The sequence below is a fragment of the Chlamydotis macqueenii genome, chromosome 2 (genome assembly GCF_036417535.1).
Source record: "Chlamydotis macqueenii isolate bChlMac1 chromosome 2, bChlMac1.mat, whole genome shotgun sequence".
Taxonomy (NCBI): domain Eukaryota; kingdom Metazoa; phylum Chordata; class Aves; order Otidiformes; family Otididae; genus Chlamydotis; species Chlamydotis macqueenii.
This window is the reverse complement of record NC_141557.1, coordinates 138,988,683-139,011,647: the sequence shown is the minus strand read 5'-3', so window position 1 is coordinate 139,011,647 and position 22,965 is coordinate 138,988,683. Positions and strand designations below refer to the sequence as shown.

At 43.9% G+C, this 22,965-nt stretch overlaps 1 protein-coding gene across 2 annotated transcripts in view; it reads right to left on the bottom strand.

Moving 5' to 3' along the window:
* LOC104486452 (neural-cadherin) overlaps nucleotides 1-22,965 on the bottom strand; it is a 58,353-nt gene that overhangs the window by 18,184 nt on the left and 17,204 nt on the right. For both annotated transcript variants that reach the window (XM_086742486.1, XM_086742487.1), the window contains 13 exons: nucleotides 20,571-20,820; nucleotides 19,516-19,658; nucleotides 18,428-18,600; nucleotides 17,919-18,087; nucleotides 16,520-16,690; nucleotides 12,498-12,670; nucleotides 12,205-12,372; nucleotides 11,016-11,265; nucleotides 8,243-8,370; nucleotides 6,981-7,167; nucleotides 6,682-6,825; nucleotides 3,443-3,726; nucleotides 773-2,390 (listed from right to left, as the gene is read on the bottom strand). In XM_086742486.1, the coding sequence (XP_086598612.1) occupies nucleotides 773-2,390; nucleotides 3,443-3,726; nucleotides 6,682-6,825; nucleotides 6,981-7,167; nucleotides 8,243-8,370; nucleotides 11,016-11,265; nucleotides 12,205-12,372; nucleotides 12,498-12,670; nucleotides 16,520-16,690; nucleotides 17,919-18,087; nucleotides 18,428-18,600; nucleotides 19,516-19,658; nucleotides 20,571-20,820 (3,858 nt within the window). The remainder of the gene's footprint in view (nucleotides 1-772; nucleotides 2,391-3,442; nucleotides 3,727-6,681; nucleotides 6,826-6,980; nucleotides 7,168-8,242; nucleotides 8,371-11,015; nucleotides 11,266-12,204; nucleotides 12,373-12,497; nucleotides 12,671-16,519; nucleotides 16,691-17,918; nucleotides 18,088-18,427; nucleotides 18,601-19,515; nucleotides 19,659-20,570; nucleotides 20,821-22,965) is intronic.

The window sequence follows — 22,965 nt, the reverse complement described above, 5'->3', positions numbered from 1 at the left end:
TCTAGTGTGCCCACAACAGCCAACTTATTTAATATGCTATCAAACCATAAGATACACAGAAGAGGAAGGAATGACCTAAGCCAACATGGATGCAAGCATCTCAATTTTTTTTACGTGTATGGTTTATTTTGCTGCTGGGCTTGTTACATGGGGACCCTGGATCACAAGGGAACCACTAGCTAATTGCCAAACCAAGAAGGGAAAGGTGGCTTCTCTCACATTGCCTGCAGCCATCATTCACAGAAAATTCCCCCATAACAGCATTTGTCAGCTGAAGGCTTGTATGAATGTCTCGGGCAGTTTAGGCATGAGTTCAGCTTAAAAGTATTCAGTAAAACTGAATTCAGTGTGGAGGAGGAAAAAGGTTTAAGGAGGAGGAGGAGGAAGGTTCTCAGCCCTCAGACTCATCACTTCTCAGCAACATTATTAATTTTGGTTTTCTTTTTTTTTTTTCCCCTGAAATGTTAAAGCTGCTGGAAAACTGCATCTGAAAACAAGAGACCATTACTCAAGTTTGATAGAAACATGCATAGAACAGCAGCCAGCTATGCTCTTCCTTCAAGGCTGGCTCAGTTTCTTCCAAAAACCAAGTGGCCCAGAATCCTGAGCCCCACACACCTACTGCTGTCTAGTGGGGCTTAAGCAAACTTCAGTAGCACCTCTACTAAGATCTTAGCTTATGTGGAACAGGACAGAGTCCTCTTGTGAATCTCACAGCTGCTCCTTTGGCCTTACTGTCACCCTTGGAAGCAAGCATCAGGGAGTGATTTACCATCATAGCTGTAAATGAGACATTCCATGTGGCCAGCGGAGTGGGGGTGGTCATTTTGGTCCCCGATATTCACAGTCAGCGTGTTGGTGGAGCTCATCGGCGGGATCCCACTATCTGTGATCAGGATGGGCAGGTAGAACATCTTGTGCACTTCCCTGTCAAAGGTACGCAGTGCGGTGAGCAAGGCACTTCCATTGTGGAAGTCTTGCAAGTTGAAGTTAGTCAGACTATCGAAATCACTGAGAAGGTGAAAGGAGAAAGGTGCTCCATTAGCAGCAGTATCTCGGTCCTTAGCGTACAGCAAAGTAGAAGTCTCGTTCATTTGGACAACCTGTGGAGCAGCTGTGTTTTCCCAGACCACTGGGTTGTAGCGAGCCTCAAACTCTGGCCCGTTGTCATTGACGTCCTGCAGAGTCACTAAAACAGTGGCACTGCCAGTCAGAGGGAGCTGCCCCATGTCAGAGGCAATGACAATGAGCTGGTACTGTGCCACTGTCTCATGATCCAGCGGTCCTGCAACCATCACCCACCCATCACTAGCCACAGAGAAGTGGCCACTTGGGTCAGACTTGTTTAGGAGATGGAAAGAAAACCTTCCGTTCAGACCAGAATCCAAGTCAACAGCAGAAACCTGAACAACTTTGGTGCCAACAGGCGTGTCTTCCCCCAGTGCAGCCACTTCATAGAACTGGGGGTAGAATACAGGAGCATGGTCATTGGAGTCCTCCACATAGATCACGCAGTGGGCGATGCTGAAGAAATCCATGTCTTCTGCTTTCACAGTCAAATTGAACACCCTCTCATGAGGCTTCTCAAAGTCAATCCGCTTTCGTAGCCGGATAAACCCACAGTTGTTGACTTCATCTGTCTCTATGGAGAACTTGCGGTCATTGTCCCCATCAAGGATGCTGAACGTCACCATGGCATTTTCTCCTTCATCTCTGTCCACAGCAGACAACACTGCAACCTCAGTGTTAATACTCGCATTCTCAGAGACAAATGCAGTGTATATCCTTTGCAGGAAGACTGGAGCGTGATCGTTGACATCAGTCACCAAAATAGTGGCAGTGCCTGTCCCAGTGAGCCCTCCTCCATCTCTGGCCTCAACCACTACTAAGTACTTGTCTTCCTTCTCCCGATCCAGGGACCCAAGCACTGTAGAGATGGTGCCGCTCACTGAGTCAATGGAGAACAAGTTCAGATTAATTTCATTTTGGACATTCTGAATGATGCTGTACGTTAGCACAGCATTTGTACCAGCCTTTGGGTCATCGAGGTCCACTGCTGTCATTTCCATGACAGGAGTGTCTGCTGGAGAATCCTCAGGGACGCGGCCCACGAAGCAGCCATCCAGCACACAGAGGAAAAGGGGTGCGTTGTCATTCACATCCCTCACGTCTATGATCACATCTGCAAAGCCAGTCAGTCCCTCTCCACTCTCATCCGTTGCAAGAACAAGAAAGCGCCACGTTGATCGCTTCTCGCGGTCTAACCTTTTATTTGCGCTGATCTCGCCTGTGTTCTCATTGATGCTGAATTCGCTGCTGGCCCCCTGTCCGTGCAGAGAATAGTTAATGGCATTTTGATCAGCCGCTTGGTCGGGGTCTGTTGCAGAAACCTGGAACAAGCCACAGCAGGTAAGTGTTTATGCAAAAGAAAAGAGGAAATCACTATTTTTTAATTGATGGTAGTTGGTATTGTGCAGGCTAAATAAATAGCGTGCATTTTAACAGCAAACATCTATTGGTTTGAGTTACTCAGGTCAAGTACTCTTTCAATAAACATCATGCACAGCCCAGAGAAACAAAAAGAGCACATTTAGACAGACTAATATATTCTACTTCCCAGTACATTTTGGAAAGAGGAAAAAACTGCAGGAAGGACTTGGTGATCTTGGAGGTCTTTTCCAACCTTAAAGATTCTATGATTCTAAGAACCAAGTGGAAGTAATAACAGATCTGCTGAGCAAATGAATGAAGATATTCACATTGTGAAACTCTTTGGAGATGGAATACAAAGGCAAACAGAGGCTGTTTCTCTCCAAGTGAACAGAAGGCTGTGAAAACAGGGTGGCCATACATCCAAGCCGATTATCAGCACAGGCCAGAGAGAACTCCCAGCTCCTGGTTTGCATCCAGGGATTGTTTGGGAGACTGCTAGTTGGACCATGCCAGTTCTCATGCCAGAGACTGTTCTAACAACGAAACAGGGAAGATGATCAAGCTCCAGAGTCAAAGAACAGTCCCTGGTAATGTTTATTTGGTAGTATAAATGTAGCCAAAGAGCCTGTGACTTAAATGCATGAGGTATACATGCCAACCACACGCTATGCTTATACAGTTACTCAAAATATGCTAAGTCTGCTTTGTAAAGGAAAGCAATCACATTTTTCAACATTTAGAATCACAGAATCATAAAAACATTTAAGTTGGAAAAGATCCGTAAGATCACTGAGTCCAAATGTTATTTACACTGGTCAAGGGAGCAAGTCCATCACACAAATTCAACCAGGCTTTCTTTATTCTCTTCTTTACAGAAAGTTTCTAGGTAAATCCTAATACCAAGGCTTACCCACCCTGAAGAAACCAAATTTTTTGGATTTGTGTGAATAGATGGGATTGAGCTTAGCAAAAAGTCAGGCTTTGCCCTGCTTTGTGCAAACTCCTTTACCTTTAGGACAAGTACAGGCAGATCTGTGAGCTCCTCCAAGACACTGCCCTTGTATTCATTCTGAGTGAAAACTGGTGATTCGTCATTCCTGTTGACAACATTGATGATGATAATAGTGTGGTTTTCCCATTTTCCATCAGAAGCTACAAGCCGGAGCTCATAACGTTGTTCCTGTTCATAATCCAGAGGCTGAGCGATGAAGATGGTTCCAACCTCAGGTTCCACATCAAAAACTCCTTTCACATTTCCTGATGTGATCTGATACCTTAGTTTGGCATTTGCACCTACAAGAGAAAGCCAGCAACCACTGACTGTCCACTCTCTGAATGCTCAATCCAGCTATACACAGTGGACATACATCCCAGAGAAAACTTATTTGCCCAGACTGTTACAGTGTGTGGGGGAGATAAAACATGGACACAGCCACAAACAGAATGATCCATGTATGTAATTTGAAGGGTTTGTGTATGGTAGGTTAGGGGTTAAGTCTGCACTTATACTTAAAAATATAATTTGCGGTCACAGACAAGCACCTTTTCATTGATAATGAAGGAACTGTGTGCTTCTAATTTAATGTGCATTCATTTGCCAATAATAAAAAAGTAACATACTATTAAAATACTAGAAGCTATTTTTGTTCAATGTTTCCTAAGCCTCCCATTTCAAATGCCAATATTTGTTAACTTTTTTTTTAATTTTAACCACTGGATGGTGCTAAAATATAATAGAAGTCCTCTATTTTGAGCGAGAATTCATCTCAGAACGTTCTACCTGTACAATGAAAGCTGTTTGCTGCAAAATGTTTAGGAACAACTAAAAAAAAAATAGGTGCTTCATGTTTACTTATTTGAAAAGGAAAAAAAATACATGGCAGTGCATTCCAGGACAGAAAGTAATTTCCCAAATTAAATAGGTGAACTGCTAGAAGTAGAAAGAACATTCAGCATTTTTAAGTTGTGAATCAACTGTGGATGAGAAGACTAGAGCAACAGAGTTTGGCAAGAAGGTGAAAAGGCTGTGCCCAACATGAGTGCTTGGAAAACCTTGGCTGCCTTTGCAGCACGAATTTGAGCATCGCTTGCTAGATGCTTTTGCCAAATTCTCTCAAGGGCAGCAGCTGGTTTTAAATGGCCTCTTTACTTCTCCATCATGGGCGCTAAGAGACACAGGCATTACAGCCACCGAAAGGAATGGTCATCTCCCACCTGCTCCCAGCAACATGTTCCTCTGGTGCTCATTTGGGCTCTGTCACCAAGGCACTAGCTTGCCTTCTTTTTTTCAACGGGTTTGTTTTTCTCCAGCAAGTTGAGCTGGATCAACTAATGAGAGGAGCAAAAAAGCCCCTGCAGAAGCAAAGACAGGAATTGACTGGTGATGCATGCTGTTGGACTGGCTCAGCCTGTCTGGTCTTACCACACTGTAGGAGCAGTTTCACACCATGAGAGCTGATACAAGTGTGAAAGGTCTGGCTTTCCCTTTTTCCCTGCCTTATTCCTACCTTCTCCCTGCCTTCATTTCTGGCCATGACATCCCACATTTTCTACTGTTTCTCAAATTCTTCCACAAGCATATCCAACCCACTAACTCATCAAAAACCACACAGGATTGGTTTTCTTGCAATAGTAATAAGTGAAAATGACTCCCAGGGAGATCTGGAAAGCACAGGAGTCAGTACAAAGCAAGCACATGCTCAGGAGTGAGTGAGTTTTTATGTTACCTCTTGTAAAGTTACAGCAGGGTTGTGACTCCAGGTGGAAGGAGTTATGACTCCTCGAAACTGTGCTAAGGCACAGAGAAAATAAGGAGGAGATTGGTGACAGCCAACATGGCTGCACTAAAGGCAAATCATGCCTGACAGATTTGGTGGGGTTACAGCATTGGTGGATAAGGGAAGAGCAAATGACATCATCTACCTGGACTTGAGCAAAGCGTTTGATGCTGTCCCGCCCAACATCCTCGTCTCTAAACTGAAAAGACATGGATTTGATGGATGGATCACTTGGTGGATAAGGAATTGGCTGGATGGTCGCACTCAAAGAGTTGTGTTCAACGGCTTGATGTCCAGGTAGAGACCAGTGATGAGTGGTGTTCCTCAGGGGGTGGTATGGGGACTAATGCTGTTTAATGTCTTTGTCAGCACCCTCAGCAAGCTGTGTGGTGCGATCAACATGCTGGAGGGAAGGGATGTCATTCAGAGGGACCTTGAGAGGCTGGAGAGGTGGGCCCGTGCAAATCTCATGAAGTTCAACCAGGCCAAGTGCAAGGTCCTGCACATGGGTTGGAGCAATCCCAGGCACAAACAGAGGCTGGGCGGAGAATGGATCGAGAGCAGCCCTGAGGAGAAGGACTTGGGGGGATTGGTTGATGAGAAGCTCAACATGAGCTGGCAATGTGTGCTTGCAGCCCAGAAAGCCAACTGCACCCTGGGCTGCATCAAAAGAAGTGTGGCCAGCAGGTTGAGGGAGGTGATTCTGCCCCTCTCCTCCACTCTCGTGAGACCCCACTTGGAGTACTGCTTCCAGCTCTGGAGCACCCAACAAAAGAAGGAAGTGGACCTGTTGGAGCAGGCCTAGTGGAGGGCCACGAAGACGACCAGAGGGCTGGAGCACCTCTCCTATGAGGGCAGGCTGAGAGAGTTGGTGCTGTTCAGCCTGGAGAAGAGAAGACTCTGGGGAGACTTACAGTACCTAAAGGGGGCCTATAAGAAAGCTGGAGAGGGACTTTTGACAAGGGCACATAGTGATAGGAAAAGGGGTAATGGCTTTAAACTGGAAGAGATTCAGATTAGATATAAGGAAGAAATTACTCACTATAAGGATGGTGAGGCACTGGAACAGGTTGCCTAGAGAAGCACATCCCTGGAAGTGTTCAAGGTCAGGTTAGATGGGGCCTTGAGCAACCTGGTCCAGTCTAGTGGAAGGTGTCCCTGCCCACAGCAGGGGGCTTGGAACTAGATGATCTTTAAGGTTCCTTCCAAATCAAACCATTCTGTGATTCTATGATTTCATTCTGCCTCAAAGAGATTGACAGCTAGCTTAACCTTTGCACTGCAGACTTGAGCACCTAATAAAAGAAGATGCTCCTGTGTGCCCAGAACTTCTCACCTCACTTTTACAAATGCTTGAAATGCTTAATCATCTCCTGAATTCAGAGATTTGTTTGCCCATGAAGGAAGTAGCCCTACACACAACACACAGTAATACTGAAAGGAATTAGAAAGACATGCAGGGTCCACTCACCCTCATCTTCATCATCTGCTGTTGCTGTCACAACAGGACTCCCAACATCCCTGTCCTCATCTATGCTCACCTCATACACTGACCGAGGAAATGCCGGAGCGTTGTCATTCACATCGCTGACAAAAATCCTTACGTAGGCTGTGTCTAAGAAGGAGATGCAAGAGGAACATGCAGACTAGAAATGGCAGAGCTGGAATACCTTGTCCTATTCTAAACTGCTCACATAACCCCCCAAAGTCTAGACTAGTTAAGGAACCCAACCTCTGATATCTTTTACCCAATAATTCTTTACTAGTTACCTGTGTTGGGCTGCCCATGAACACCAGGTCTAGCAGATTCTGAAGAGTCCTGAGATTGAACTTCAATCAGGTAAGAGGCTCTTTTCTCTCTGTCAAAAGATACATGGGTGCAAATAATTCCTGTCTCAGGCTGAATGGTGAAGAACTGGTAATCCTCACTAGTATCTTTCAATATTAAGTAGTGAACCTGGAAAGGAAAAAGTCAAAAGAGGTTGCATTTTCCACTTTCATTTGTATGTGCAAGTGCTGTGACCTCCCCAGTAGCCTCCTGGGTCTGTCTGCAAAGTAACAGCACTCTGAGGAAAGACAGTTCATCTGGACATAATTTTTCTTACTCTTTTGCCCATTTTTATGTAAAACCTCAGAATACTCAAACAGAAGAATGTCTGTACCAGTGATATCAAGGCCCATCAAGCCCACTATCTAATCTCAAACAGTGGCCAGTAGCAGCAGTTAAGAAAGGTCATGAATAACAGAAGGACAGAGAATGTATGGAATGACATCTGCCCTGGTGTCTCCCCAGCTTCTTGCAACCCACTGTGCTTCTGGGGCTAACTGAGAGTCTGGGTCTCATTCAATAGGACTGAACGAATGAAAACCTCCACTGATGAAAGCTATCCAAATTTGTCCCTTTAACAAAGGTTTGACTTCCTCCTCTAAAAAAAAAAAAAACACTACAATATGACAGTTACAGAACAGCACATCTCTACTAGCCAGAGCTCCCTTCCAGAAGAGCTAGCAGGATTTTTGGAAAAGGCCCAGGAAAATGCATAGAAAATGAGAAGTTTCCTTCATAACATTGCTTTTTCCTAGGGTTGGGTCCTTATGACAATGATGTTCAAATGTTGGTTTGACCAACCATTTGACCAACAATGGTGAAATGAAATGTTATTTAATTGGCCATATTTAAACAGAAGTATTTAACTAACCATAATCACTGATGGTCAATTAAATAATGAGCTAAAGATGCAAGAGTTTGGAAACATGTTCTGCAGCCACCTCCACATGTCTTGTCATGGAAGCAACCCTGAGAATCAGGCAGCAATGCTTTGCTATGATGCAGGATCCCAAGATGGTGAACAGCATCTTCTCTGCCTGCATCCATATTATGCACATCAGGCATATGCTAGACATGTGCTTGACAAGTGCTGTAAGAAGTGTTTGTAGCTCATTATCTTGTCATCTGCTGTCTGCACACTCTCACTAATTACAATACCAAAACTTGCCTATTGGGAGGAAAAGAATTGGATGTAAGGTCAAACCTCTCCATGTAGGCCAGAATCCAAGTCCGTAGCTAGCACCTGAACCACAGATGTGCCAACATCAGCTCCTTCTGGCACAGACACCTCGTAGTTAGAAGACACAAAGAATGGAACATTATCATTGACATCTGCAAAAGGAGGTAATGGGGATCACAGTGAGAAAATGTTTGAAGACTTTTTTTTTTACTGTATTTTTTTCCACAGAAATAATTTTTCTTGGAGAAAGAACTCACACTGTTCATAGTAAGAGGCAGTCTTGCTTTGGGTCTTCCCATTTTCGTGGTAGCTGTCAGGAAGCATTTTATAGACATTGAGCAGTTTCTGGGAGACAGTGGCCTAATCTCAGCTAAGATACTAGCTAATGATTTGACTACCAGTCTTCTTATAGCAAGTCCATGAATGCCAGGACCAGGAGGCCTTTCATCCACAGTCTGTAAAGAGCTGGTTATCTGCAGCAGTAGTTAATTTCAGCATTTTATTAAGGGCTGATTAACACACAATTGAAATTAAAATTGCAGAGTCTATAGAGCTGACAAAGAACTCTGTGTAAAAGAGTCTGTCCTGGTCTTTGCAGAGCAGTATAGCCAGAGTTATGTGAGGCTGTGGGATCTAATGATTATTTAGGATGCAGTCGCACATTAGCCTCCCCTCATCTAACTACTGGCCAATGTCCAAAGGAAGCATGCTGATCTTTCCACTCTTGTCATCCTGCTCTAAGCCATGGGATCCTCCTTCCCATTGGCCAGATCGCATGGCCCCATGTCAACAGTGCTCATTTTGTGGCTCTGAGAGAGACGGACTTTCTGGAGAGAAAAGGGCTAGCTGTGATCTGACATGCTCTGCAGCTGTGTAATCACCAGATCCAATGCAAGGGACCTGGTGGGATCGCTGGCACCTCTATGGCTGCCCCAGTAGAGGTGATCTGCAGTCAGGTCAGGTTAGGCGCAAGGCAAAGCCCCATCAAGTTTGTATTAGTGCTGGTCTTGCTTGCCTGACCCCTGTACAGACCTACACTGGGAAGTGTTTTGAAGGGTCGGTTTCTGACACATTTCTCCCTAAAACTGCTCTGTACGACCAGGTGAGCACACAGGACAGGCAGAACCATTGGCAGCACTGACTTGGATCCAGTTAAACTGCTCTGGAATCACGTCCTCCTGCTCAGCCCTTGACAAATCAGTCTGGGTTCCTCTTTGTAAGATAACTAAATTCAGAAATCCCGCATAGTCCCCTACATCTTTTTGCACTTTTCACTTAACAACCACATTTTAAGAAAGTCATTTTCCTGTGTCACAGCACAGTACCAAAACAGAGGAGTTGTAATGATAGTTCCTTGGATCCATCTGTCTTTATGAAGAGCAGACAAAATTCTTAACACCTCATTCTGTAAACCCTTAAGCACACATTTAGTTTTACTGCTGCCACGTGACTCATTGATTCTGACATACAACTATCTGCAGGACCAATGTCTTAAATTACTTTTTTGTTTTAAGTTGTTGGTGTGGGCTCCCATAAAACCCAATTTTCTTTCTCTCTTTATATGCATAATCTGCAAAAATTTCTTTTCTAACAGGGTTCTTTTTTCATGTTTTATAGATAAGAGTATGCCTTGTTAGAGATAAGTTTTAGCAAATTCACTGAGCAAGGTAAGGAAAATAAGATGCTATAAAGGACTTAATTTTCTGTGTGCTTGTGCATAAATAAGGACAATTCTGCATCTGAAACTTTCTGGTGATCATTTCTCTCTTAAAGATGTTTAACTTGCTTTTTCTTCCACTAATGCACACTCATGTGTGTAAACCTTTTTTTTTGTAAGAAATATTAAGTTATTGAAAAAGGATTTTTGCTTGTGAGCAAAATGAAGTTTTTGCCAAATTCTGACACCAATAACTGCACTATAGGAAATATCTTTGGGAAAGGGTCCAGGATCTACAACGAGGCTCAGACCCTGACCTGAAGCACTCTTTCTCTACAAACCTGAAGGGTTTCTGCATTGGTGGACTGTGGAAGACAGGGCAACGCTGTGATAAAATGAAGCAGGGAAGCTGGATTCCCATTCAAATCACCACTTAGATCTCTCATTTCCATGGTGGTGAGTGAAACAAATGTTTTTGCTGGAGACTTCACTTATTCATGTTTTCATTTAAATGTCCACATATAAAAAGTAACTCCTTCAAAAAGCAGAGATTAAAATCACATTTATAGTTTTATGTGGACCTATAGTAGAGCCATACAAAAAGACCCCACTATAATGAGGGTTAGATCAAATCTTTGAAAACTGTACCTATTGTCAAGACCCTTGCATTTTCATTTCTACAGTTTTAACCTCAATGTTAAATAGAAAATTCTGAATGTAACAACTACTCCTAAACAGACTGGGTTTCTGTTTGATGTCTATCTCAGTTGTTTCTATAGCACAGAACATTTCTAGTAATACTCGTCTCCTTTCAATAGCTTGAGGTCATTTACTAGATTTTTCCTCCTATCAAAACAAAATCTTTGCAATCACACTTATAAAAGCAGGCACTAGTGTTGCGTAAACATTCACATAGTCCATTTTTGCATTATCACACTTTCACATTTTATAGTTGCACTTAGGAATTTTCTCAAATAGACATTTTTAACAACTGCAGGACTTCTTTTTACAGTATAGAAATGTACAAAGTGTTCTTAGGTGGCTTGGCATTTCATGGATGGTACCTTAATTTGTGGTGTTATACTAAAAATAACAATACTATTTTTCTGAATAAGCTGTTCTAACAGCGGCAAAGCTTACCTGTTATATTCACATGAACAGTGCAAAAGGAAGCTAAAGGGGTCATTGCTACATTTTGTGCCCGGACTGTCAAGGTGAAAAACTTAGTTGTCTCAAAGTCAAGTGGTTCAGCGACTAGAAGAGAAGCAGATCCATCAGCTCTGTTTGGCTTCAGATAGAAACGAACTGGCATGTTAGTCTCTGGAACTTGACCCTCCTCCAGATTATACGTAACCCTGGGATCACCAAGAGGGGATGTGGCTTTGATGGTCTGAAGAAGAAAAGAGCCACCACATATGTTCATGAAGCATGGGGTTGCAAGTTTTAAATGTTCAGCTTAATTACAAGACCATACAGGCATGTATGTTCTTCAGGAACATACCTGCCTGTATACCTTGGGTAACAGCAGAGAAACAGTTTACAGAGCTGAGTTTTATTTTACACCATTTAGGTTTGCTGCAGGTAATCTATAGTAACCAGCAGTAAATTTACCTGCCTGTAAATGTGCCAAGCAAGAAGCATCACCGACTGAAGGAAATCTCTCCTGTCACCTCCTTCCACAACAAAAGCAATCCAGAAGGAGACTGTTTCTCCACTCAATGGTACATTTTACCAGGCAAGATACAGAAAAACCCTAAATTGTTTGCAAATGCTTGGATATTATATGCAGAAAGAGGAAGGCAGGAATTATCTGGCAATTTACGGAAGAGACTATCCTTACAGAATAAGTCTGTACAGGTTAAAAGGCAATTGTCTGGGTAAGAAGAGCCCAAAGCAAACTACAGCCATTCCATGCTGCAGTGCTAAACTGAGAAAAACTGCAGGAAAGATGCAGGTAGGCAGCGTGGTCCACTGAGGATGCATGAGTGAGGAGCTGGCCCTTGGTGGGAATACCCAAGGACCTCCCACACAGGCAGGGTGTGGGTCTTGCTTCTCCTTTGAAGCCGCTGCCTGAAGGAGCACACCCCAAGGCCTGCTGGTGTAAGAAGTCACTGGGAAAACCACTGCCAGCTGAGATACCAGCTTGTTCTGCAGCAGGTACTCCTGACAAACGCTAACGGGGTTCACAGCTGTGAAGGCCGGTAAGGAAACAACACAAAGCAGCAAGGTTGCAGAGTGAGCATCCATGCACTCCTAACGCGGAGACAGAACAGAACAGGGGAAGAAGTTGAAATCAAGAGGGAGGGAAGTAATTGTACTTTTAACATACCACTATTTTGGTGTCACGAATGGTGTTTTCGGGGATGGTTACCCAGTATCTGCTCTTCTCCCACCGGGGCGGCTGGCTGAGCGCATTAGTGACAGTCACCGTCAGCTCCACAGCGCTGCTTCTGTTCCCTCCATCTGTCGCCACAATAGAGCGACTAATGCGCGTTGTCTACAAAATGAAGACAACCGAGAATGTTTGCAAAGGGTTTCATACAAACCAAGAGATTGCAGTTAACCCCTTGCGATGGGCTTGAGGGGCCGGAGGTTGTGCTGTTCCAAGCAGAGTCGCTTTACCTGGGAGAGCAGGCGGTTCACGTACACCCAGCCTGTGCTGGGGTTGATCTGGAAGTACTCCTGTTCATGCTCTAACATGGAGTACGTGATGGCAGCATTCACACCTTGGTCACTGTCATGAGCAGCAACACGGAGGAAACTCGTCCCCACTGGAGTGTCTTCGCTGAGGAAGTCTTTGAAAAGACAAAGGTATTGTCAGCAGGTCTCGCTCTGATTTACCAGGCTGCACGCAATAGAAATACTCCTGTAAAACTTCATAGTCCCCTTCACGGGTGATGAAATGTTCTGTAATGAGGCAGGTTATAAAGTATCATCATTAACAGAGTGCCTATGGTCTTCTTTCAGCTTCCCCTTCCCTTTCCCCTGACACGCTGGGTTGTTCAGCCAGCTGCTAATGAAGCAGGTTTACTGACTACGCTGCTGCCGGCACTTGTGCCTCTCCACGGCAGTGCCAGCAAACCCTGCAGCTGCCCGCACGCCCACTGCTTCAGATCACAGCCCGGGCTGCTGGGCTCAGCTGCTCATCAAAGGAGGTTGGCATCAAAAGGAATTTCATGTGAACTGAGTTAATCCTGAATGTGAGCAGCGACAGCAGCACTGCCAGAGGGAGGCAGGAGGTAATCGCAAAGCATGAAGACTTCAGTCATAGTGAAGATCCTCCCAACATCCCAGTGTTTGGGAGAAGCTGCCCAGGACAAGGGTGCAATGAGCACCCTAGGCCTCACTCCCTGTTCCCAGCAACCCACCTGCGACAGAGCTGTGCCTCTGTGTCTGCAGTCCTAGACAGACCAGTCCTCCTTTGAACCTGCTTTTATAAACATAATCTAAAAATCTGGTGGCAAAGAGTTGCAGAGCTGAAGTACCCATTGCACAGAAAAGTAATTCATTTTGTCTCCCTAAAGGCTGATTCCTGGCAGGGACACCAACAAAATTATGGGAAATCATGAGCAGTGATTTCCTACTCTCCTCCTCTCTGCAAGGCATAATTTTACATAAAGCTATTGCATCCCTGCCGGCTGCCTCTCTTCCACACCCCAGTCTTTAGATCACTCTGATCACTTTGGTCCTGCTCTTCCCTCCATCCTCAGCCATCCAGCGCCAATTCCTCCTCCAAGTAGCTACAGGTGCTTGCCTGATTGGGTTTTTGAGCCATTTCTGTGCACTAAGGCTTCATCAGCTCCATGTCTTGAAATGGCCCTGGCAGTGGGAAGGCTGTCGCAGTTAGGTTTAGACAACCCAGTCGGTGTAGTTCATCACTTCTTGTTCAGAAACTGTTTCAAATGTTTGATCTCCCTTGTATGTGTCTCCTTTAGCGCTTCTGAGGTAGGACAATCAGATTTGCACACTATTCATGAAGTGGAGTGCCCATGTTTTCTGGTTCTGGTTTGGTTTTCTTCCATAATATCTAGAGTTTGTGGCAGTGGGGCAGTAAAACCTTAAACCACCACCACCACTGTTTGTTCCATGAACACAAATTTGAGCTTTAATTGGCTTCCCTTGTCCCGCAGGACATTTAATTGGCCTAGGATTCATGTCCCTGGTATGTTAGTAACAGCCAAAGCTGCTCTCAGAAGAGATTTACTGGTACTAAAATAGATTAATGAAAATGGAATTTATTGTTAAGAAACACAGTAAAAGATCCTTTTCTTTCTGTTTAAATTTATGCCTTTATAGTAAAATCCTGTTAAATTGCATTGTAAGAAAAAAATACAGAATTACTTGGAAGGGCCATACTCTCTCATTTAATGTACTCCTGCTTGCTGCTGGCATAACTCTAACGTTTACTATACCAGCCCTACTGCACAGAGTTAAGCATTCCTTTAATGACTGTTTTGCAGGCAGATGATAAGATGCTTGGCTTAAATCAGGGATTTGACCAACATCCTAGTGGAGAGGAACAAAGAAACAGCAGTTTCCAGGAAGAACAGAAACCTATGACTAATGGCATTTGATCTTCTTAGAGAATAAGCTATTTTTAATTCTGTGACGTGCACACATTGATTACTTATGTATAGATGCTGGAAAAGTGCTGTGCATAAAGTGACCTCATTATCTGCTGTTTCCCCATCCCAAAAGACTGCCTTTGCTTCAGGACCTTTGCTGGTTCTCTGTGTTCATGAAAAAAAGAAGAAAATCTGTCCATTCCTCAGAAGTGCTGAAGTCACCATAATTACCAAATACGATCTCTCAGCTTCACTGCTTTTGAAAAAAATAGTCCCGAGCAGTTTAACCTGAAGGACATATTTGAAGCTAGAATAGAAAGGTTCATCTTTGCATAAGCATTGCCTTTACCTCAAGGACGTCTCTGCTCTGTTTGAAAATCATAGAATCATAAAATAGTTTGGGTTGGAAGGGATCTTTAAAGGTCACCTCGTCCAACTCCCCTGCAAGGAGCAGGGACATCTCCAACCAGATCAGGTTGCTCAGAGCCCCGTCCAACCTGGCCTTGAATGTTTCCAGGGATGGGGCATCCACCACCTCTCTGGGCAACCTGTGCCAGTGTTCCACCACCCTCACTGTAAAAAAATTCTTCCTTATACGCAGTCTAAGTCTACCTCCTTCTATTTTAAACCCATTACCCCTTGTCCTATCACAACAGGCCCTACTGAAGAGTTTCTCCTCATCTTTCTTATAAGCCCCCTTTAGGTACTGGAAGGCTGCTGTAAGGTCTCCCCAGAGCCTTCTCTTCTCCAGACTGAACAACCCCAACTCTTCTCTCAGTCTGTCCTCATAGGAGAGGTGCTCCAGCCCTCTCATCATCTTCGTGGCCCTCCTCTGGACTCGCTCCAACAGATCCATGTCCTTCTTATGCTGGGGGCTCCAGAGATGGACGCAGTACTCCAGGTGGGGTTTCTCTCCAGTGAGATCACTCCCACCTGACTTCTCAGCACTGCTTTGGCCAGGTTTGCAGAAACCACTGGTAGCAATGCAGAAATGGGTATTCCAAATCTGCACATTTTAACCGATTTGGCACTTGGAGTTAGTCGCTATAAGATACTCTAAAATGTACAACACATTTTTCTTTTGGTCCTTGTGCATAACTCTGAAGTGTGGATGTCTATTTAGACTACTTCCTAGCAGATCACCTCTCCTCCTTGTTAAAATCCTGCCATTAAAGCATCCAACCTCTTTTTGAATCCTGTTAAAATGCTGAGCCCTGTGATGCTAAAGATTACTTACTTATGAGCCATCTTCAGTTTCATAAGGCACTGGTCACTGCTTTGCCCTACATGACACTTCCATAGAACTGGCAAAACATATTCAAAATGGAGCTGTCATCACATGCCCCATGAACCATTTTTTTTCCATTTTAAGGCAATTATGCAAGGAAGGGCCTGTTCTAGTCCAGCAACTAGGGAGTACACTCATCCCTTGTGGGTGACATCAGGTGTGGCAGGTCCAAGTGTACTGAAGTGCAGGATTTCAGCAGAGAAGCATCAAGTAAAATTAAATGGAAGACCTATGAAAAGCCTATCATGTGGGGATGAAAAAGGGAATGGCACCAGAGCAAATGGGAAGAGCTAGCTCAGCAGCACAGTTACAGGAGGCATCATGGCTCAGAGCCAATCGCAGGCTAGAAGCCAAGGATTTTAGGCTGTTTGACAAGAAACAAATACTGCTCCTGCCTATTCGAACAGAGGTGCTGTGTCAAAGAGTCACAGATGACAATTGCTCTTCTAGTCAAGGCTGATGGCTCTCAGCTAAGATGTCATGTCGTGTTTTGGGACCACTGAATAGAAATTCACTGTGCAGAAAAACTAGGCAGAGAAAAGCTGCTAAGGGAAGGGATCAGATCTGCCTGATCTGTAGGAGTGAAGACTGTCAATGTTTTTAAGAGTATTACAATCAATAAAGAGGACAGTGACCAGTTCTGCATATTTCCATTGACGATGGGTTAAGCAGTAACTGGCTTAGTTGGCAGCAATGGAAGACTGGTCACCTAAAAAACTGACCGCTGTTTCAAGGAACTACTAAACAGGTTCATGTTGTGGTACTGGGACAGGCAGTCAAGAAACACTCACACTGATAGCGACTGTTCTCAAACTTGGGATCGTTGTCATTGACGTCAGCAATAAGGACGGTGATCTGACACAGGCCGATCAGCGGCTCCTGCGCCTGGTCGGTAGCAGTAACAGACAGCGTATACTCCCTCTGCTTCTCCCGGTCAAAACTCTGCGTGGTTGTGACGACTCCTGGGAACACAGACACCTCCTGATCTGCGTGTCACAGCCTCAGGACTGAATTTGCAGAAAGGGACTTGCGCATCTCCTGCACAAGAGGAAGCTCTGACCGCATGCAGCACAACCATCAAGCTTAATCCACACCAACCCTGCAATGCGTGTCTTGGACAAGACCACCTCCAGTTCCCCTGTCTCTCCTCTCCTCACATGCCACATACTGCCGGGGGTCAACAGCTTTCTCTCCTACTGCCCAGATAAGGAGCTTCAGTCTGAGTACCCTGTTATCTCACTCCTCACGGAGAGCAGGACTTTCTCCTCCACATCGAGAGGCCTCTCTTACGTTTACTCTAGTGACAGTCCAAGTAACTGAATATTTCAAAGACAGCTTTGGGGAAGAGTCACACCGCAGAAGGCACAAGTGATGTGACCAAAGGCATCTCTACTATGGGAGCTGCAGGCTGCTTCATTGAACAGATTAAAATAGGGGAGAATGAAATAGCTCAGTTAATAAATCAAACAATGTTCTCCCAGTATACAGCTTTTCCTCTCCACTGACCAGGCCCCTCCCTGTCTCAGATATTTTCTTCCATTTGGGAGACTTTAAAACTGGTCTTCTGGAGGCCACTTCCAGACCTATGTCTCGGCTATGCCAGGGACCAGGATCCTGCTGCTCTGTTATCGGTCCTTCCAGTCTCCTGCACAGTCCTGGACATGCAAATGTCACATCTTACTGTTTGGACTATAGAAATGTCAAGCAGTTTTATAACTCCTTCACCTGAAATGCACCAAGACTAAGTGTCACTGCCCTGTTCTGGGAGGAGGGTTTTGCCTCTCTATGTACTGCACCGTAGCCCCTGTTTGTGTATGAGATGAGAAATAAACCGTGGCCACGTTGAAGAGAAGAACAAACTCAAGCTGTCAGAGTCACACTTTCTCCTCTGCAGTTTGACAGCCACGCTTGATCCAATAGGAAGATAACTGACACAGAATAGCTTTTTATCTTCCTATTTAGCTGGCATTTGTTTCCCTACTTAATTTGTCATTTAAATCACTATGATCTTAATTTAATCTATGTGCATGGCTATCTATATACTCTGAACTTTTCTCAGTGTTTACTCCACAAACTGTTATAGCTAACACCGTAACAGTCACACTGTTGCCCAGTTGGACACACTCATGCAGCGACATTCTCATTGCAATGCCGTTTTCATTTTACCTCAGTAACCTAAATGCTACTGACCTGTGTCTGGGTCAACGCTGAAGCCTAGGGAAGCTCCGTCTCTGTGCATCAGCCCATACTTCACCTCTCCATTAATGCCGAGGTCTGCGTCGTAGGCTTCTACCTGTAGCACATACGTGCCTGGAGGCTGATTCTCCAGAACCCAGGTGCTGTCGCTGTAGTAAGCACACTAAAAATACACCCAAACATCCAGTGCTGTATATTACACAGAGCCACATGAATCTGCTGCAGTATCAATATTTTTTCCAGCACGTCTGAGAAGAACTCAGAAGAAAATAACTTGTATTACTTATACTGACAAAGAAATCAAGCTGTAAGGGAGAGGAAGGGAAAAAGGAGAATGAAGACTTTACACTTCAAGTATGAAGAAAGCCAGCTGTGTGGTCGCTTACAGATTCATTCTGCTCTGCAGACACAGTCCCTTCAGCCCGCTGGCAATCACCAGTAACCAAGGAGTCTATAACCCCAATTATGGACGGGAAAAGAATATTTGCAGAAAGACATCTTACCTCTCTGAAGACAGGCTTGTTGTTATTAATGTCATTAACTCCTACAATGACCTCAGCAAAACTGCTGAGAGGGGTGGGTCCCCCCGAGGCATTGTCGTCGATTGCAGTGATGTTCAGTGTGTATTGTGGCCCTTTCAGCTTGGGTGGTGGGTTTCTGCGGAGTCTAATGATACCTAAATTTGGAAGCATAAAGTGTCATTTTATTTTATTGTGTAAACAAAGAAAAAAAATCAAGTGAGCATCACATTTCTCTGTTGCTGTATTCATAGAATCATAGAATGGTTTGGGTTGGAAGGGATCTTTAAAGGTCACCTAGTCCAACCCCCCTGCAAGGAGCAGGGACATCCCTGACTAGATTAGGTTGCTCAGAGCCCCGTCCAACCTGGCCTGGTGGTCATCCACCACCTCTCTGGGCAACCTGTGCCAGTGTTCCACCACCCTCACTGTAAAAAAATTCTTCCTTATACGCAGTCTAAATCTACCTCCTTCTATTTTAAACCCATTACCCCTTGTCCTATCACAACAGGCCCTACTGAAGAGTTTCTCCCCATCTCTCTTATAAGCCCCCTTTAGGTACTGGAAGGCTGCTATAAGGTCTCCCAGAACCTTCTCTTCTCCAGACTGAACAACCCCAACTCTTCTCTCAGTCTGTCCTCATAGGAGAGGTGCTCCAGCCCTCTCATCATCTTCGTGGCCCTCCTCTGGACTCGCTCCAACAGAGAGGGTTGTCCTTCTTATGTTGTGAGCTCTAGAGCTGGATGCAGTACTCCCTTGACGTGCTGGCCACGCTCCTTTTGATGCAGCCCAGGATGCGGTTGGCGCAGTTTGTTGGTTCAGTTTGTATTTTGGTTGCAAAGTACAGGATTCAGCCATCTTAAAACGCACAGTCCTTGGACCAGGACCTCAAATATTGGTTGATATTTGGAGAATGAGCATCATATCAAAGAGCTAATTCTCACTGATATGAAGCATCCCCATTTGCAGATTACACAAATGTGGTGTTTTTCTATGATTTTTGACACACAGGTGAAGCACAGTCAACACAGATTAGACAGTAAATAACTGTGTTCCAAAACCTCTTTCCTTACCTTTCTGACTGTCCACTTCAAAGTTGCCCTCCTCATTGCCTCCCGTAATCAGATATAGCAGCCCATCTCCATCAGGGTCCTTTGCCCGAACAGTAGCCACTAAGGTGCTGGGACCAGCATCTTCCGAAAGGAAAGTTCTGTAACTGATGGACATAGGGAAGCAATGGCAGCACATTCAGTACCAGAATAACCATCACCATGTTAACTATCAGCCAAGGATTATAAATTCACTATGAATGTATTTTTTTTTAAGCTTTGGGTCTGCAATCATGCAATTTATTCAGTTTAAGATGAGATTTTGAGCACCTTTGGCATAGGGTTTGTATTTTAGATTGTAATACTGTATTTTTTGTATATGTCATTTCTAAGGATCATTTGGAAGATATCAATATGCACCATACTACATTGCGCTGCAAACCAGAACCACTTTTCTCCTAAAAATGAGAAACAGGACTAATATCTATCATGCAGTGTTTCTTATGTCCCTGTCTACTAATGGAAAGCATCAGATATTACAGAGATGATGTAAACAAGTATATAATTTTGTAAATTAATGTATTTATGTTTTGTATTTAAAACGTATCCATACCTTAAACCTATGTGAAAAAAATATAAATTGTATTCATTCAGGAAAGGAAAGAAGGCATTTTATACAAAGACAGCCTTGTGAGGTTAAGTTATAATACAATCTGCTGATGATAAAATTACATTTTAATGCTTGCTAAATACCATCTTTATCTGTCATATATTTCTATATGGAGAATCATTTTGAGACCTAGAAGTCAACACATTCCTGATAGAGTTTGGTCTTTTATTCATTTTCTTCTCTCTCTAAAAATGTAAAGTCAATATGCTGGTATCACAACTGGTGTATTTTTTTATACAACCTAGAAATGAAGAGCCATCTCCTAAAGCTTTTCTTCATACAAATTGCCCCTCAATTTCACTGGAACTTACCATTGCACAAAACAAGTGAACCTTTAGCCAAGTGTTATTAAGTTTACACATATGAACAGCATCTGTAAAAACCAAAGCAGGCATTCAAGCTGGCTTACACGGACTGGGAGAAGACAGGAGCCTCATCATTCACGTTGGCCATTCGAATGCGCACAGACGCCGTGCCTGTCCGAGGGGGATGTCCTTTATCGACAGCTATCACCACGAACTCATACATATGGTTTGCTCGCTCAAAGTTCAGCCTCTGGTTAGAATTGACAACCCCGTGACGTGTGATGGAAAAATCAGTGCTCTGGATGAAGTAAGCGATCTCAGAGTTGGAGCCAGAGTCACAGTCTGTTGCAAGCACTGTTAGAGAACAAATTTAACAGAACAGTCATGCTGCAGAAGAAGTTTTGTTACACTATTTCTTACCGAGTCAACTTCAGATACTTTTTTTTTTTTTGAGAACAGAAGTCACTTAAATCTGTTTTATCCATAAAAGTCTTATTTTTGTGGTAAGAGTCTGGGAATTCAGCAGGAGCCTGGGAGTTAAAAAGCAAAACAACTCTTCCTCTCCTCCGACCCAGCCTGAGCAACTGCAGCAAGGCGGGCATGCAAGAGAGCCCTGAACCCAACCCTACTCCACATGCTTTGTACAAATAGCAGTCAACACTGGTAATTACTGCACAATCAATATGCATGCTGGTAGAATATTATCAGTCATAAAGTGTGTCCTCACCCTCTCTGGGGATGCTGTTCAAATTTAATTAGCTCGCAGCTATGTTACAGCTAAAGTACTTTTTAATTACCTGGCACTTCAAGGTACAAAGAGTAATTAAACATTCCTCCCCAGCAAGTGTTTATTCAGTATGTTGGGTGTCCCATCTGCTCAGAAGCAGCAGATCAGCAGAACAAAGAGCCAGAGCTCACAACACAGGATCAAAAATGATTTTTAAGAGCAGGAGCTCACGTCTTTAATTATCCTGCCACTTTCCTGGCCAAACAATGAGCCTTCAAGTCATACCCACGCTGGTATTAAACAAACTCCTTATTCTACCAGGAGGACGCAGATGCAGCCGTTGCAGTTGCACGCAGCCTTTTGGGAGCAGAACAGTGACTGCAGTGCATGGACACCCTGGCAGACAGCATCATCCAAAAATGAGATGAAGAAACGACGACCCAACACTATTGGAATATTAACTCAAAATGGGAAAAGGCAAAAGAAAGATTTCAAAAAGCGCCCTGAAATGCTGTGCTACTTAGTTGCAGAAAACTCAACTACCTCTACCTGTGGAAAGTTACTCATCTTGGTTTAAAAGGACACTTAGGGCGGTTTTAACATTTTGTTTAACATCTCTCAAATGCTGTGAATAAGTGTTTGGGTATGTTACAGACCACAAAAGCAAGGCCTTCAGAGTTGATCACTCTTGCTGTACTGAAAGACGAAATATATTAAAAGCTCAAAAAAGATTGAAATGATAGTGACTTAAAACTGTTAAATTTAGAGGTTAAGTATTGTTTTTAGAAAGACATGCAAAAAGTGAAAAACATATTTGATTTGAAAACTTCTGTAGATTTAATCTACAGAGTAATTACTGAGACATTGTAACCATTCACAAAAATATGTGGTGAGACAACCAAATGGGATGCAACTGCGAGACGTACTGCACAGCTTTGCCATTCTGCTTGCTTTGGACATGGGGCGTACCTTTCTTCCCCACAACTGGGTGAATTTTGATCAGATTTACAAGTCTCCTGGAGAGAAGAGTATTCAACTTTTTAACAAAAATCACACGATTAGGAATTTTTAGGAGCTGACCGTTCCAATCAACTTATTTCTTCCCAAGAGCTGTTAAACTGAAAAACGAGCCACAGCAAGCTCTGAACTCTCTTGAGAAGTGTTTAGAGAAAGCAGCCCCTGCAGCCTTGTTACCAGTATGTCACTATGCAAGGGAAGCTAAGCTTCTTATTGTCACTGTGACCTACACGTGTTCAGCTTCAACTTCAGGAAAAGTACATCGTTGCCTTCAAAAGACACGTAAATTTTAACCAAGTCTTGCCTTGGCACTTGCCCATTTCTCACACAGTTCATAACCTCCCTGAGGTCTCAGCCTGTGTTCCCGTTACCCACCCTAGTACCTGCCCCTACTTCCAGTTTGAATGCTGACAGCCAGCCTGTCAGCATTCTCCCAGTTTTAGGCAGCACACATTGTATCATGACAGACTACGCCAGATCTCAAGACATCTCTGAAGGCATTTAACTGGCACCAGTAAAACAGGATGGAGAAGGGATTTTTGTTCCTTGTCTGTTGGACTCTGAAGACTGAGACAGGAGGTGCAGCAGCATCGGAGTTCAGTCCTTACTTATGCAACCATGGTGTTTTGAGAGTGACCTTGAAGTTTTGGTTGGACATTGGGGCTTAAAATTATTTCCAACAGCTCTAATCTTTCAACAGGATTCTAGCATCTGAAAATGTCATCTGTGCACTCAGGGTTAATGTGCAAGTGATA